Source organism: Camelus ferus, chromosome 9 (assembly GCF_009834535.1).
Source record: "Camelus ferus isolate YT-003-E chromosome 9, BCGSAC_Cfer_1.0, whole genome shotgun sequence".
Classification (NCBI taxonomy): domain Eukaryota; kingdom Metazoa; phylum Chordata; class Mammalia; order Artiodactyla; family Camelidae; genus Camelus; species Camelus ferus.
Window position 1 is genome coordinate 19,385,213 of NC_045704.1, and position 14,445 is coordinate 19,399,657.

General features: G+C 52.3%; 2 protein-coding genes across 4 annotated transcripts; one reads left to right on the plus strand and one right to left on the minus strand.

Annotated features, from left to right (window-relative positions):
- Window positions 1-1,765: 1,765 nt before the first annotated feature.
- On the plus strand, window positions 1,766-9,476 carry YIF1B (Yip1 interacting factor homolog B, membrane trafficking protein). 2 transcript variants are annotated; one of them, XM_006180420.3, is made up of 8 exons: window positions 1,766-1,917; window positions 5,920-6,158; window positions 6,241-6,345; window positions 6,513-6,591; window positions 6,722-6,779; window positions 7,820-7,975; window positions 8,064-8,157; window positions 9,098-9,476. In XM_006180420.3, exons 1-8 carry the CDS (start codon window positions 1,875-1,877, stop codon window positions 9,251-9,253), a joined length of 930 nt encoding a protein of 309 aa, XP_006180482.1. In that variant the 5' UTR covers window positions 1,766-1,874; the 3' UTR covers window positions 9,254-9,476. The 2 variants fall into 2 exon arrangements, with proteins under 2 accessions (XP_006180482.1, XP_006180481.1); XM_006180419.3 differs by having other exon boundaries at window positions 1,790-1,926.
- A 124-nt stretch (window positions 9,477-9,600) lies between these two features.
- C9H19orf33 (chromosome 9 C19orf33 homolog) lies at window positions 9,601-11,794 on the minus strand. 2 transcript variants are annotated; one of them, XM_032486147.1, is made up of 4 exons: window positions 10,687-11,794; window positions 10,106-10,206; window positions 9,902-9,976; window positions 9,601-9,761 (listed from the first exon to the last, which is right to left on the minus strand). In XM_032486147.1, the coding sequence occupies exons 2-4, from the start codon at window positions 10,163-10,165 to the stop codon at window positions 9,639-9,641; spliced, it is 258 nt and encodes an 85-aa protein (XP_032342038.1). In that variant the 5' UTR covers window positions 10,166-10,206; window positions 10,687-11,794; the 3' UTR covers window positions 9,601-9,638. The 2 variants fall into 2 exon arrangements, with proteins under 2 accessions (XP_032342038.1, XP_032342037.1); XM_032486146.1 differs by lacking the exon at window positions 10,687-11,794 and adding an exon at window positions 10,327-10,476.
- Between the last annotated feature and the right edge of the window lie 2,651 nt (window positions 11,795-14,445).

A 14,445-nucleotide genomic window follows, 5' to 3' on the forward strand; every position in this document is an offset into this window, starting at 1 on the left:
AAAAATATGTCCTGAAATATTTCTAACTATCTAAGGGCCTATTTTCCTGGAGCACAGAGTGCCTCATCCTGATCTTCTCCCTGAATTCCTTTTGGGGTATAGGTCAGCAACTACAGTGGCTAATGACTTGATTCTTGTAGGACTGGATGGTGGGTAATTTTTTTTGTTTTGTTTTACATTATTCCCATTAAACAGATGAGAACATTTAGGCTTAAAACTAGAGTAGTCACACAATCAGGAAGGGGTGAACATGAGGCCAGCAGGAAGCCAAAATCCCTGCTTTATTAGTAAAATATATATAATAGTCACAGAAGAATTTAGGAGAGAGAGAGGGCTGAAGATGAGAAAATGGTGGTGGAGCCCAAAGCACAGATATTAAACCAGAGACACAGAAAAGGAACAAGGGTACCTCACTCACAAAAAAAGGACCGCAACTTAGCTAGGACTCATAACTGAGAGACCAGAACAGTCTTCAAGGTCCCCAGAAAAGACAATGTCTCAGAGGAGGAAAGGGAAAGCCACAGTGATAAAGTCAACTTGCTGACATCCTTCCGGAGTGCTATCACTCCCCATAAGTCATTTCTACCATTATCTTTGCCTGAGATAACTGGAGGAGACTGAGGGACAGAGAAGGGGAGGCTGAGGGGGAGACAAAGGGGGTGACAGGGTTAGATAAAGGGGATGACTGAGGGCAGAGACGGGAGAGACTAAGGAAGCTTGGTTTTCAGGGCTCCTCGCTTGCAGGTGTGCCTGTATGTGCTGAGCTGCTGGGGGTCATAGAGTGTTTTTGGCAGTCCAGGGAAACCAGACTGCAACACAGGAGCATTTTTATGAATTTCTAGGGAAATGTCTAGGGTATTGTTAAAAAGAAAACCACAGACCCCAAAATGGCATGACTCATGCTAAAGCCCATGCCAAACTTAGATTTAATACCTGACCTAATAGCAATTTCCACCTTCCCTGGGAAGGTAATCTTAATCAGCCAGTCTAGATTTTCTGGTCAGCGCCAATGAGGTAATCTGCCCCGTGGGCCCTCTCCATCTCTGCCCCTCCTCTACAAAGGAAGAAGAGGTATTCTACAAAATAAACCCTTATCCTCACCCTAAAAGAAGGTGATCTCTGACCTGAAACAATTCTTTTATTTTGCTAATAACTTTCTTGCTCCACCCTCCTCTTACAAAAACCCTGCATTTTGTACAACTCCCACTAGCTCCTTTCTATTTACTAGATGGGATGCTGCCCCATTCATAAATTGCTGAATAAAGCCTATGAGGTCTTCAAATGTATTCGAACTTTATTAATAATAAATTATAATTAGTTTTGTTTTTTAACGATCTCGAGGAAAGACACCTGGTTCTTCCCACACCTAACTTGTTGGATGTCCTTTTCTCACTCTAAATAATCACTTTAATACCTAAAGTCTGCCAAAATTGCATAAGCGCTAGGGCACGCACAACTCCATTTAGCCCCTGGGAAACAAATGGGTCTCTCCTCTCCTGCTCCACATCCTCCTTGGGCTCCCCAGTGCTCTAGGGGACCAAATTGAGCGTTGGGCTATAGAGAACTCCATTTCCCATCGGCCTCTTCGCTCAACACCTACATTTCCGGTCCAGCACGACATCGCCTACTCCTCGGATAGTTCCCAGCTCCGCCTTCCTGCCTCTCCTGCCCTGACTCGCGCCTTACGTCACCAGTCTCCGGTCCTCGCTTCTCACTCACCGCCAACTTGTCTAGGCCTCCGCGAGAGGGCGTGGTCTCTGCACGATCGTGACGCCCATTGGCTGTCGTGTCGCCGGTAGGGCGTGGCTACGGGAGCCGGGCGGGCACATTTCGAACCGTGGCTGGGGCGGCGGCGGCGGCGGCGGTGGCGAAGGATGCACCCAGGAGGCTTGGTGGCGGCGGGGACGCCCCGGCAGCGTAAGTGGCGTACGTGGCCGGCCGAAGAGATCGGGAGGGCGGGGCGAAACGGGGACGCCTCGACGGTTGACGAGGTCGCCTCAGGTCGGAGGTCACGAGGTCAGGGATCTGGATCTACGAGGTGTGCGCAGCGTAGGGATGCCAGGTCCGGGTAGGGGGCTCGTTGGGCTCGATTCTTCTTTTCTTTAGGAAATTCCTTTAGAAGAAAACAAGTTTGGGCAGGATATTGTGTGACGTGTAGAAAAACGCGACTTTCATTCATTTGTGTTAGCCATCCATTCCGCTCCCCCTCCTTCCGTGGCCTCGGGCTCTCTTCCCCACGCTCCTTAGGATGGCTTTCATAGCCCTGCGTGATCGCAGAGGGCCGTGTTTACCCCTCATTTAAGATTTGAACCTGTATCTGTTGTGTTAAGTCCCTTTCCCATGTCTATGAATTTTTATCCCTCTTTAAGTTTCTTTTCATCTCCGTGAGTTGTGTGCATCTCATTTATTCATTCAGCGTACCTTGCTCCAACTCCCTTGTGCCAGGCCCAGTGCTGGAATTTAGGTACCTGGTGGTAGTAAGCATAGCACTGGTCCTTGGTAACTTACAGCTCAGAGTTTAGTGGGAAGACAGACACTAAACTAGGAAGCAAACAAGCCAGAAAGATAATTTGGGGATATAATTAGGGCTGTAAAGGGAATAATCTTGGATGTGACTCAAAATATGATGCATGCATTCCTCCCTTCAACCTTTGTAAGATGCCTGGCTGGCTCTGTGGTGTGATGCTGGGGATACAGCTGTGCCCTTCAGTCCTGGTTCCTGTCTTCATGGAGCTATCAGCACAGAGTGGAAGACAGCAGCAGTCTATGGACTGTGGAGCTCTGATGAGAGAGTCGTGTAGTCAGAGGGGTCAGGGCAGGGATGGGAGAAACACAATCAGAGTGGTTCCATCTTGGATGGAGGTGTTATGTTAACTCAGATTAGGAAAGTGGGCGTGTCAGTGAAGCTTCCTGGGAGAGGTACATCCAATGATGAGGAATTAGCCATTTGAAGGGGATTTGTGGTGAGAGGAATAATCATGGGAGGCCTGTGCCAAATAAACAAACAGACTAATGAATACAGATGTAGGGCTTATGATAAGTGCTCAGAAGAGAAATAAGAACTGCCGGATATTATGAGAAAGAACAAGGCCAGGCTAGTGCTTTATATTGGGGAGTAAGGAAGGTCTCTCTGAGAAGGAATCTTTTGAGCTGAGGCCTGAGTGCTTATTGGCAGGTGTTGATTGTGGGAAGGTGTTCCAAGGTGATAGCACTGTGTGTTCAAAAGCCTGAGGGGGCGAGGAGCTTTGCAGGAGCCTGAGAAGAAGCCATGGTGGCTGGGTGGAGTGGTAGCAAACCAGGGTGATTGGCAGGGCTGGGTCATGCAGGCCCTCGTAGGCATTTGGATTTTATTCTCAGCATATTGGAAGCTGATCTTAGGCAGAGGGCACGAAATATCCTCTTTTGCATTTAAAAAGATGATTCTGGCTGCTGATAGGAAAGAAGATTGTTGGGGCTAAGAATGAACAAGGGAACCTGGTGAGAGGACATTTAAGTCAGGTGCAAGATGACAAGGTCTTGAAGGGAGAGTGACATTGAGATAGGGTGGGTGAGAACTAGCCACTGGCTGATTGGATGTCAGAGGTAAAGGCCCAGGGGCAGCCAGAGGGCAGTGCCAGGAAGCCCAGGGCACATGGTGGCTTAGTGAAAGCTGTGGGTGTGGTGAGACTGACCTAGGTAAGAGGCAGAAGAGAAGCTTAAAGGTAGAAAATTGGGTCACATGTTTCAGGGAGCTGGAGAGAAATCAGTGACTGAGAGGGACCCATCAGACTGTCAGCCCCATGAAGGCAGTTTTCCCCTTTTTGTTCACTGCAGGCCCTCGTAGGCATTTGGATTTTATTTTCAGCATATTGGGCGCTGATCTTAGGCAGAGGGCACGAAATATCCTCTTTTGCATTTAAAAAGGTGATTCTGGCTGCTGTATCTCCCTGGCCTGCAGCAGAGCCTAACACAGAGGTGCTCAGTCGAGGTTTGTGGGGCTCAGACAGGAAAGAGAAAGAGGTAGTAGAGTGTCTCAGAAGCCAAGAGAGCAGAGTTGGAGGCTGACACTGGGGGCAAGGGCGCCAATCCTGCCGAGGGCTTCAGTTGGAGGAGAGTGGAATCATGGCTTTGGCCTGGTAGTGCAGTGGCCTTTGAGGGGGCCAGGGAGAGCAGAACCCCAAATGCCAAGGGCTGAGGGGGTGACAGAGAGGGAAGAATGGCTGGCACCAAAGCTTCCAGGAAGCCAGCCCTTTGGCCAGAAGTGGGAGAGGGAAAAGGGAAGTGGTGCTTGAGGACAAGTAAGCCAGGGCCAGTGCTGCTTGCTTTGGGATTGACCACTTGCTGAGTCTGTTTTCAGGCCACAAATAACAAAGAGGAAGAAGTAGTTGATAATAGGTGATGGGATTGACCACGTGTTTGTGGGCCAGGCCAGGGGCTGAGCAGTTTATGAGTGTCACTTGGCCCCAGACTATTGACACCATTCTACAGAGGAGAAGACTGAGGGGCAGAGAGTCATGATGTGGAGCACTGGATTCCTCTCCCCCATCCCACTGTAATCCCACCACCCTGTTCCCACTATGGCGCCTGGCAGAGGAGGAGCTCAGTAAATGTTTATTGTGACAGCATTGCTTATAGGTTAGGGCCCTGGAGCCAGAGTGCTGCGTTCAAATCCACCCTCTTCATATTGTCCATCTCAGTAGACAGCACTACCATATACTCTATCACTCAAACCAGAATCTAGGAGACAGCATTGATTCCTCCCTCTTCTTTACCCTCCTCCAACCGAGCACACATCTGGCAATCCTGCCTCTCCACCTCCAGAATCCATCCAGAAGCAACCCATCCCCTCCCCACCACTGCCCCCCAATCCTACTCTTCCACCTGGACCACATCTCTCCTCCTTGTCCCCACCTCCCGAGTCTGTTCCCCACATGAAGCAGAGGGACCTTTAAAAAACTTGAAATTGGGCTCTGCTTCATGCTATCTGTCTGACTTTGGGCGAGGGCCCTGAACCTCTTTGGGGCTCACTTTTCCCGTCTGTAGAGTGGGATGATACTGTCAACCACACAAAATGGGCTGTTGTGAGAATTAAATGAGTTAATCCATAGTGTTTAGAACACAGCCTGGTATGTGGTAAGTGCTCAATTCAGGTTGAAATATTGTAATATTTAACTGGCTGGCCTGGGCTGGTCTCCTGCTCTGTCATTTCCTCAGTTTGGCCCTTTGCACAAGTCATTTAGCCTGTCTGAGCCTGTAAATGGGGACTGGCATTTATTCATCAAGTTTTTAATCAAGCACCTACTCTAACCCTGTTCTAGGGGCTAGGGCTTCAGCCACGAACAAAACAAAGATCCCCATCCTGGGGGCTCACCTTTGAGCAGGGGAGACAGACAGCAAACAAAATAAATGAAATAGCCAGTATGTCAGTTGGTGCTGAGTTCTATGGATATAAATGAAAGGGAGTTGGGGTGCCACCAAGGAAGATGCAGTTGTAGACAGGATGACTGGGGCAGGCCCCACGGAGCCAAGACTTGGAGGAGAGGAGGGAGCCGTGAGGATGTCTGGGGGAAGAGCCGGTACTGGAACCACCAGTGCAGAGACCCTGAGGTGGGAGTGTGCCCGGTGTGTTCAGTGGCACTGAGGCCCGTGCAGCTAGAGTGGAATGAGTGAGAGGGAGCACGAAGAAAGGTATGGATAGAGACCTTGTTTGTGGAAGGTTTAGCACAGGGTTTTGTGCGCAGTGAACCTCAGTACATGTAGCTATCATCATCATCATTATTGTTATTTGGATGGATGGATGGATGGATGGATGGATGGCAGAGGCCACCTGCACTTGACTAAATGACCCATCTACCATCAAAACCAGTGCTCTACTGAGACAGGAGCGGGAGGGAGAGCTCCTGCAAAATGAATGAGGCTCCCACCCCTCTTTCCCTGCAGCCTCGAAACGGAGGACCCCTGTGTCCCAGCCAGGCATGGCTGACCCCCACCAGCTTTTTGATGACACGAGTTCAACCCAGAGCCAGGGCTATGGGGCCCAGCGGGGACCCAGCGGCCTGGGCTACCCTGCAGCCTCCGCCTCGCCCCAGGCAGCCTTCCTGGCAGATCCTGTGTCCAACATGGCCATGGCCTACGGGAGCAGCCTAGCCGCACAGGGCAAGGAGCTGGTGGATAAGAACGTGAGTGGGCCAGGCTGGCAGGGGTAGGGGGCGGGCAGGGGCTGTGGGGCCAGGGCTTCAGGTTTGAGCTCTGCCTCCCTAGATCGACCGCTTCATCCCTGTCACGAAGCTCAAGTATTACTTCGCCGTGGACACCATGTATGTGGGCAAAAAGCTGGGCCTGCTCTTCTTCCCCTACCTGCACCAGGTGAGCATCGCCCCCTGAGGGGAAGACAGCCTCTGGGCCGGGGTGAATCACAGGCTGGGGCAGGTATGAGAGGCAGGGCGGGTAGATTCGCCCCAAGAGGGGGCCTGCTGGCGGGGCAGGAGGAGCCCAGTCCCCAGTCCTGCCTGCTCCCCCCACTCTCCCCACAGGACTGGGAGGTGCAGTACCAGCAGGACACACCAGTGGCCCCCCGCTTTGACATCAACGCTCCTGACCTCTACATCCCAGGTTTCACCCCACCCACCACCACCCGGTGCCCTCCTCCCTCTGGGTGGGCTGTCTCAAGCAGAGGTTTAGGTGCCCGGAGGCCCAGGACGGTCCTCCTTCTGACCAGTGTCTCTGTGTCTGCCTCCCACAGCCATGGCTTTCATCACCTACATCTTGGTGGCTGGCCTGGCGCTGGGGACCCAGGATAGGTAAGGGAAGGCCTGGAGTAGGCTAAGTGGTGTGGTCCTGAGGGGCTGAGGGGCAGTCAGGAAGGTCTCATGGTTTCCCTCTCTCAGAACAAACCCACCGTGTTCCCAGTTGGCCCAAGACAGAGCCTGCGCTATCACTTTCAGGGTCACCTCTTCCCTCTCTTTCCCACCCATGTGTGGCCCATCCCAACACCCTGTGCTGCTGACTCTAAATCCATCTTTCTCCTTGGCTTCTCCTATCTGTCCTGCCCCGCACACTCCCTGCACCCCAACTCCAGCAGCAGCTGGGAAGGTCTTGTTTGAGAGGAAGGTCTGGCCATGTCCCACCCTGTTTCAGAAGAACAGCTAGCTGTCCCTAGCCCCTCTGTCCCCAGACAAGCCTCAGCTCCTTAGCCCAACCCTGCCCTCCATGCAGCCTCTCTCCGCTCCACCATTCTGGTCCTCTTCCCATTCCTCCAGAGGGCCTGGGCTGCCTCCCTAGGGCCTTTGCACATCCAGTTCCCTTTGCTCAGGAATAAGTTCCTCCCTTACACCTGCTGAGCACCTGTTCACTCGTGGTGTCTCCACTCTGATGTTACTTTCTCAGGGAAGCCTTCCCACCCTCCAGCCTGGGTCAGTCCCCCACCCCTGCCTCATAGGCCCCTGTTCATTTCCTTTGTGTCATGGAAGACAGTTGTCATTAGAGTCAATTAATTATTGAGGCAGTGGGGATAAGGCAGAGACCAAGGTCCTTCTTCCATAATCAGCTCCTGATTCCTTCAAGCCTCAGCTCAAGTGTCGCCCTTGTCTCTGACACCCCACCCCCAACTGAGTCAGGCACCTCCCCTGCCCTGTGCTGCCCTGATCCAGCCCTGACCTCTCTAGGCTATTACTGAGGACAGGTCTGCCTTTCCTGGAATGGGATTTCTGGGAGGCCAGGGCCCAGATCCATCTTGGTCACTGCTGGGTCTCCAGCCCCACCCAGCGCAGACTATGCCCAGGCAGATGTTCAGGGAGGGTCTGAGCCAGCCTACTGAATGACGTAGCTTGGGTCCCGGCAGGTTCTCCCCAGACCTCCTGGGGCTGCAAGCAAGCTCTGCGTTGGCCTGGCTGACACTGGAGGTGCTGGCCATCCTGCTCAGCCTCTACCTTGTCACTGTCAACACCGACCTCACCACTATCGACCTGGTGGCCTTCTTGGGCTACAAATATGTTGGGTGAGTACCCCTCCTGCCTCTCCACTGCTGGCCCCCAGCCCTGGGGCCTCTACCTCAGACTGGCCTTTCCCTCTCCTTCTGCCCCCAGGATGATTGGCGGGGTCCTCATGGGCCTGCTCTTTGGAAAGATTGGCTACTACTTGGTGCTGGGCTGGTGCTGTGTGTCTATCTTTGTATTCATGGTAAGCTGGGGCTCAGCGGAGGGTGGGACTGAGGGCACAGGCCTCCTGGACAGAATTGGGGGTCCCTGGAGGCATCCAAGCAGAGGGTGTCAAGTACAGAGTTTAGACAAGAGCCGCATAGTTGAACAGAGGAGTCCTGGAGTGGCTATCCTAGCCTGGGGGTCCGGAGAGCTTCCTGGAAGAGGGGGTGCTCAAGCTGGGGCCTGAAGGAAGAGGAGGAGCCAGCCAGGATGCTACAGTGGGCACTCAGCCTCACTCCACTCTCCTCACATGGTGGGCTTTCCTACCAGAATTTCCTTTAGGATGAATAGTTCAGTACCTGCGAAGTAGCTTCTCTGAGAGTCCTTCCAGCTGGAGTGGAGGTGCTGGTTAAGAGCACTAGGCTGCATTGGGGTTTGACCCCAAGCTTTGCTGGATCCTGGATAGACTTTGAACCTGTTTCCCCTTTTGTGAAATGGGGATGATGATAATTGCACCTCAGGGTACAGGAGGTTTTAGTGTGGATGTATGTGAGGAGCAGAGAGCAAACCTAGAGACTGGTGGGCTTGATCTACCCCTCAGGTAAACTTTGACTTAGATGTCGTTATATTTAAAAGTTTAAGGGGAGTGGGGGGAAAAAGGCATTTCTGGTTGAAAAACTTGTCAGAGGTCAACACAAGGAGGTAGCAGCAAAAGGGCCAAGCCTGGCCACCCCCTTCAGTAAGGGTATTCATATGAAGTCCCCCCACCTCACTCACTTAGGGGCCTCACCCTTGAGTTTGGAACCCTCACATATTCTCCCAAGGCCTGGGAAGGAGCAGGCCTTTACTATGTGCTAGGAAATTTGGGGGAAACAAAGGCTCCCCAGGAGCAGAGACTTGAGGCAAGCTGCCCTATTAAGGGTAGAAAAGCGAGTCTGGAAGGATGGCCAGGCTCAAAGGTGAATCCCCTCCCCACCCAGATCCGGACCCTTCGGCTGAAGATCCTGGCCGATGCGGCGGCCGAAGGCATCCCGGTGCGCGGGGCGCGGAACCAGCTGCGCATGTACCTGACCATGGCGGTGGCGGCAGCGCAGCCCCTGCTCATGTACTGGCTCACCTTCCACCTGGTGCGGTGAGGGTGGCCCCGCGACGCCTCCAGCTGCTGCTTCTGGCGGCCACCGAGCTGCAGCCGCTCATCTCCCGGCCCCTTGCCGGCCACAGGGTCCGCCCCGCCTCCCGAGACCCTCCCTTCCCTTCTCGCTGAGGTGCTGAGATCTCCAGCTGCACAGGCCGCCCCCCACCCCCCACCCCGCAGTGCGGCCACTGTTTCAGAAACAATAAACCGTGATGGGCACGGCGTGAGCTGCCTCTCCTTGGCGCGCGGTGCCCGGCAGGGGGCAGTCCGGGCCCGGAGAGGGGGCAGGAGGAAGGGGACAGGCGGGGTTGGGGACGGATCACGGCGCCTCGAAACCGGAAGGCAACCTGGAGGCCGAGAGGTTTAATGAGCCCCGCCCAGGCCCGTCAGTGGGGAGCCTTCTTCTTCCCGTCCTTCTTCTTCTCGTCCTTCTTCTTCTCCTTTTTCACCTTTGGCTTCTTGACCTTGCCCGGGGCGCTTTTGTGCTTCTCCGAGCCGGCTGTGCCGGGCTGTGGGGTCGGGGTGAGGACGGTGGGGGTGGGAGAGGAGAGAGGGTTCCGCCAGTGAGACGTCTGCCAGAGTTGCGGGCTGGGACTCTGCCCCCACCTGGGGTGACAGGCACCCGCTGGAAAAGGGAGAAGCCTCTCACCTTAGCCTCATTTTCCGAGTCGCTGGAGCTGCTGCTGGAATCGGAGGAGCTGCCGTGGCCATGGCCGTGCTGATGCTAGTTGGTGGCGTGACAGTTAGGCCGGAGCCCCTTACCCAGTCCCCAAGTCGGAGGCCCCAGACCTAGCAGGGGCCTGGGGTCAAAAGCAACCGCCCCTGGGATGTGCCTGGTTGTGAGGTGACTTACCTTCAGGTGATCAGCTGACCCACCGGGAACTTTGTGGGGGCTGTGCTTGGCATCTCCCATGTGGCCTGCTGCCTGGGGCTTCTTGGAGGTGGACTCCACAGCTGCGGAGAGGAGAAGTTGGGTGGGTTGGTGCCCACGCAGGGAATGCCCCCTGGGAGGCAGTCCCTGGGCTTGAATCTGGCCCTCTGCCCCTCAAGCTTCCAGACTCCCCAGGAGCGCACCTGCTGACAGGTCGAACTCCATGGTGGTAAGTGAGAAAAGGTGTGTCTGCAGGGCCAGAGGGCCCAGCAGTGCCTCAGGGCAGGGGGAGGGCCATGGGGAGGGGCAGTGAGTCTGCCTATGGAGTTCTGAGGAGCTCCACCCTAACCTTTGTTCAGAGTCCTTAGTCCTGACTCACAGCCCCTCCCCAGCACCGCCCAACTTGTCCCTGGGAAATGGGGAGGGTGGACAGTTAACTACTATGTCCCCCCCCCCCCCCCCCAGTGAGCCTTGGCAGTGGAGTTGGGGCTGTGTGGGTGAGGCTAGGGAAAGAATGTGTGGGCCAAGTTGCAGATTTCTGAGGAGGGTACTAGAGCTGTTACCTGCTTCCCCTAAAAGGGTCAGATCCTTGTTTTGAAGAAATGAGGGAGGGTGCCTCCCTGCGTCCTCTGTACTGTGGTAATCCTGACACTCCTTGTGTACTGATTACCTGCCAGGCTCTTGTTCCAGAGGCTTCACATACATTAACTCCCTTTAACAATGCCTCTGGCTTGGTGAGGAGCAGTGCCTGAAGGAGTGAAAAACATGAACTTGGAACCAGTCTGCTGATTTGAAGCCCATCTGTATTATTTAGTAGCGGGGTGATCTGGGGAAAGTTAACTTCACTTCTCTGTGCCTCAGATTCCTCATCTGTAAATGACAGCTACCATATGGGGTTGATATAACAATCAAACGAATTAAGTTTCCTAGAACCTGCCTGCACACAGTTACTTACTAGGAGTAAATGCTTATAAAATAATGTTTGCTTTTCAAATAAAAGGTAAGTATGGTTACTTTCCCTATTTTGCAGATGAGAAAACTGAGGAACTAAACAGTTAAGTAAGATGACAAGGGGCAAATGGAGCAATGAACAGGCTAGAACTGGGATTCAAACCCAGGCAGTGTGCTTCAAGTCCAAGGCTGTGCCTGGCCCCTCCGTCTCACCCTGCGGGCACTCAGCAGAAGGGGCAGCCAGGCCAGCCCACCGTTCCCTCCCCACACTGGGCTGGGCCCCGCAGGCTCAGGGAAGAGCTGGGGGCAGGGAGGGCCTGCATCACCTGCTCGCATTGCTGTGAGGCTAGGTGTCCTTGGGAGTCCCTCTCCAACCCAGTCCTGCCACCAAGCTGTCTGCCCTTACCTGCAGGAGTGGCACAGGAGCAGGTGGCTGAGGCCTGGGGCTGATGATGAACGTGCAATAATTGGCCTTGTGCATTCAGGTGCCTGCTCCAAAGTCCATTCCTTATAGGAGCCTGCCCTGACTGCTGGCTCCATGGAGTCCCATCACTCTGTCGCCTTTGCCCTGCTTGATGGCCAACATAGCCCAGGCTTACCACTCCCTGAAGTTATCTCTATTCTAACTTATTCTTTCAGGATATATTTCTTGAATACCTACTATGTGTCCAGCATAATTCAAATGCTGGGGGTACAGAGGTGAACACAACCATCAAATATTCCAGCCTCGTGTAGTTGACATTCTAGTGGGGGGAACAAAGCAGAATGTACAGTGTGTTAGAAAAAGCTGGAAACTAAACTGTCCAACGGTTGGTGAATAGATATACAAAATGTGATATATCTACACATATCATGGAATACTATTCAGCAAAAAAAAGTAATGAACTCATCCATGCTACACCATGGATGAACTTCGAAAACATCATGCTAGGTGAAAGAAGCCAGATGCGAGAGACTACATATTATATGATACCATTCATATGAAGTATTCAGAAAAGGCAATTATAGAGACAGAAATCAGATTAGTGGTTGCTGGGAGCTGAGTGTAGGAATGGTGATTAGCTGTAAATGGCTGTGAGGGATCTTACTAGTAGAAGGGGATGAAAATATTCTAAAACAGATTTATGGTGACAATTGCACCATTTGGTAAAATTATTTTAAAAAATCACTGAACTGTACATTTGAAATAGGTGAGTTTTATATAACTTATAACTCAATTTTTAAAAAGTAGTATGTACTGAGAAATACAGCAAGAAAGGGGACTAGGTAATAACTATGTGGTATGTTGAGGAAATGTTGGATTTCAGATAGTTATCAGGGAAGCCTCACTGAAGTCTTTTTTGAGTAAAAATCTGAAGGTGAGGAAACAAGTCATGCAAGCATATGGAGGCATATCTAGGCAGAGTGAATAACAAGTGCAAAGGCCCTGAGGCAGAAATGTTCCTGTGTGTTGGAAGAACTGCAAGATTAGAGTGGCAGAGAATGGAGGGGGAGAGGTAGAAGAGGAGGGATGGGGGAAGTGTCTTGTAAATCAGAGATCTTTGGTCTTTACTCTGTGTGAGAAGAGGGGAATGATGATTATGGTTTTGCTGACAACCACATACAGGATATGAGAGAAAGTGCCTGTCTCTCCTGGCGTAACAAGGGTGTGGACTTTATTGCTTTGCTCAGCGCCCAGAACGGTGCGACTCAGAGTTGGTGCTCACTATCATCTGGTGAACTGGGTTACCTGATACCAGGCAGTGGTAATGGCAGGTTAGAGCAAGCTTAGAGTGGCTGTGAGTTTGTGTTCTGGAGGCCAATCTGCTTACAGGTCTCACTCTACCCTTTACTGCTCTGTGGAGCAGTCACTCTGGCCCTCACTGTCCTCCTGGCAAAAGGAAAACTTATCTCATAAGGTAAATGGTTTTGCAGAGCCTGTCTGGGACAAGGTAAATAGATGCTCAATAAATGTCTGTTTTTATTATGATCCACAAACACAATCTCATGATTCCTCATGAAACCAGCAATAGGCCCCCCATGTTATATATGAAGCAATTGAACCCTAAAAGGTACAGGAGGACAGTGGGCCAGTAGGGTGGGGGGCAGCAGTGTGGGATCTTCCAGACCCAAGACGAAATAGCTCTTCACTGCTAAGTAAGTGGGGTGAGTGAATGCGTCCGGGGAGAACTGGCCTGGTCCTCCAGACCCCCACCTATCGCTCCTATATATTTAGGATGTGGCAGCTTTCACAGAGACTCTGAAGACAGAGGCTTAACAGGAGAGCTTCACTTTTCTCTCACATGAAAGCTTGAGCTTGTGGGAGACCAGAGCAGGTGAGCAGGCAGCTCCCTGAGACCATCCCAGGACCCGGCTCCTTCTGTCTGGGTACTGGACATCCCTCCAGGAAAAGAAAGGGCAAATGGAGGGCACACCACTTCCTTTTAAGGACCCAACCTGGAGGCAGCACACATCCCTTCAGTAAGGACTTTAGACACCTAGTCACATCCTACTGCAAAGGAGACAGGGAAATAGAGTCCCTAGCTGGGCAGCCACAAACCTGGCTAAAACCTGGGGACTTCTATTAACAAGAGGAAGAAGGGGGAAATTGGGACCTGGAAACCTGTCTATCACTACTCCTTATTGGTGGCAGTGAGTGTCCCTTACTCTCCTACTCTGGAAGGTTTACAAATGGAGGAGAGATTAAAGCTGGGAAGTTGGACATAAATGCTTGGAAGAAAAATATAGATGTGAGCCCCTAAGACAAGGGCATGTCCATCTGCTCTTTGGAAAATGAGTTCTCTGCCATTCAGTGCTTATCTCCCATGGTTAACAGGAGCACGAACAGTGGCTTATGTCTGTCTTCCCAGGCCCTGCCTGCCCTTGGCATCTAATGGCACTGCCCTCCCCTGCTTGTTTCCTCATTATTTCTGCCTAAAATGACTTGGTCCTAAGGGTACAAGCAAAGTCTTCTTTGTAGGAAAAAGGAACTTGTGTTCCCAACTGACCTGTGACACCGATGTCATTCACTGCTACATCAGCTTACCCTTTCTCCAACATGTCACCAGTAGACATTCTACAGAGGGTCACTCCAACCCTCTCGTTTTTACTTAATCACTGCAATTTAGGAAGAGATTTCTGGATGCCAGCTCTAGTGGCACAGGACCGAGAAGCAGAGTGCTGGGAGACAGTCTTCTGTGGCGATCCAGTGCTCCTACATGTCTGAGGACCGACATGACCAGTTGGAAGAGGAACTGCTGAGGCCCGGTTTCATCTCCTTCCTGAAGCTTGCATGACCACAGCACCCCAGTTCTATAAACATCATAATCCCTGTTCTGGGATGTTTCCTTTGAGCCTAACCACATCCCAGGAGATAGCTGACCTTAAGCACA

Coding starts and splice junctions, on each gene's coding strand:
- YIF1B (XM_006180419.3), top strand. CDS start 1,875: ATGCACCCAGGAGGCTTGGTGGCGGCGGGGACGCCCCGGCAGCGTAAG. Junction 1,927..5,919: donor GCCCCGGCAGCGTAAGTGGC/GTACGTGGCCGG, acceptor CTTTCCCTGCAG/CCTCGAAACGGAGGACCCCT. Junction 6,346..6,512: donor TCTTCCCCTACCTGCACCAG/GTGAGCATCGCC, acceptor CTCTCCCCACAG/GACTGGGAGGTGCAGTACCA.
- C9H19orf33 (XM_032486146.1), bottom strand. CDS start 10,348: ATGGAGTTCGACCTGTCAGCAG. Junction 10,207..10,326: donor GGAGTTCGACCTGTCAGCAG/GTGCGCTCCTGG, acceptor TCCTCTCCGCAG/CTGTGGAGTCCACCTCCAAG. Junction 9,977..10,105: donor GGTCAGCTGATCACCTGAAG/GTAAGTCACCTC, acceptor GCCACCAACTAG/CATCAGCACGGCCATGGCCA.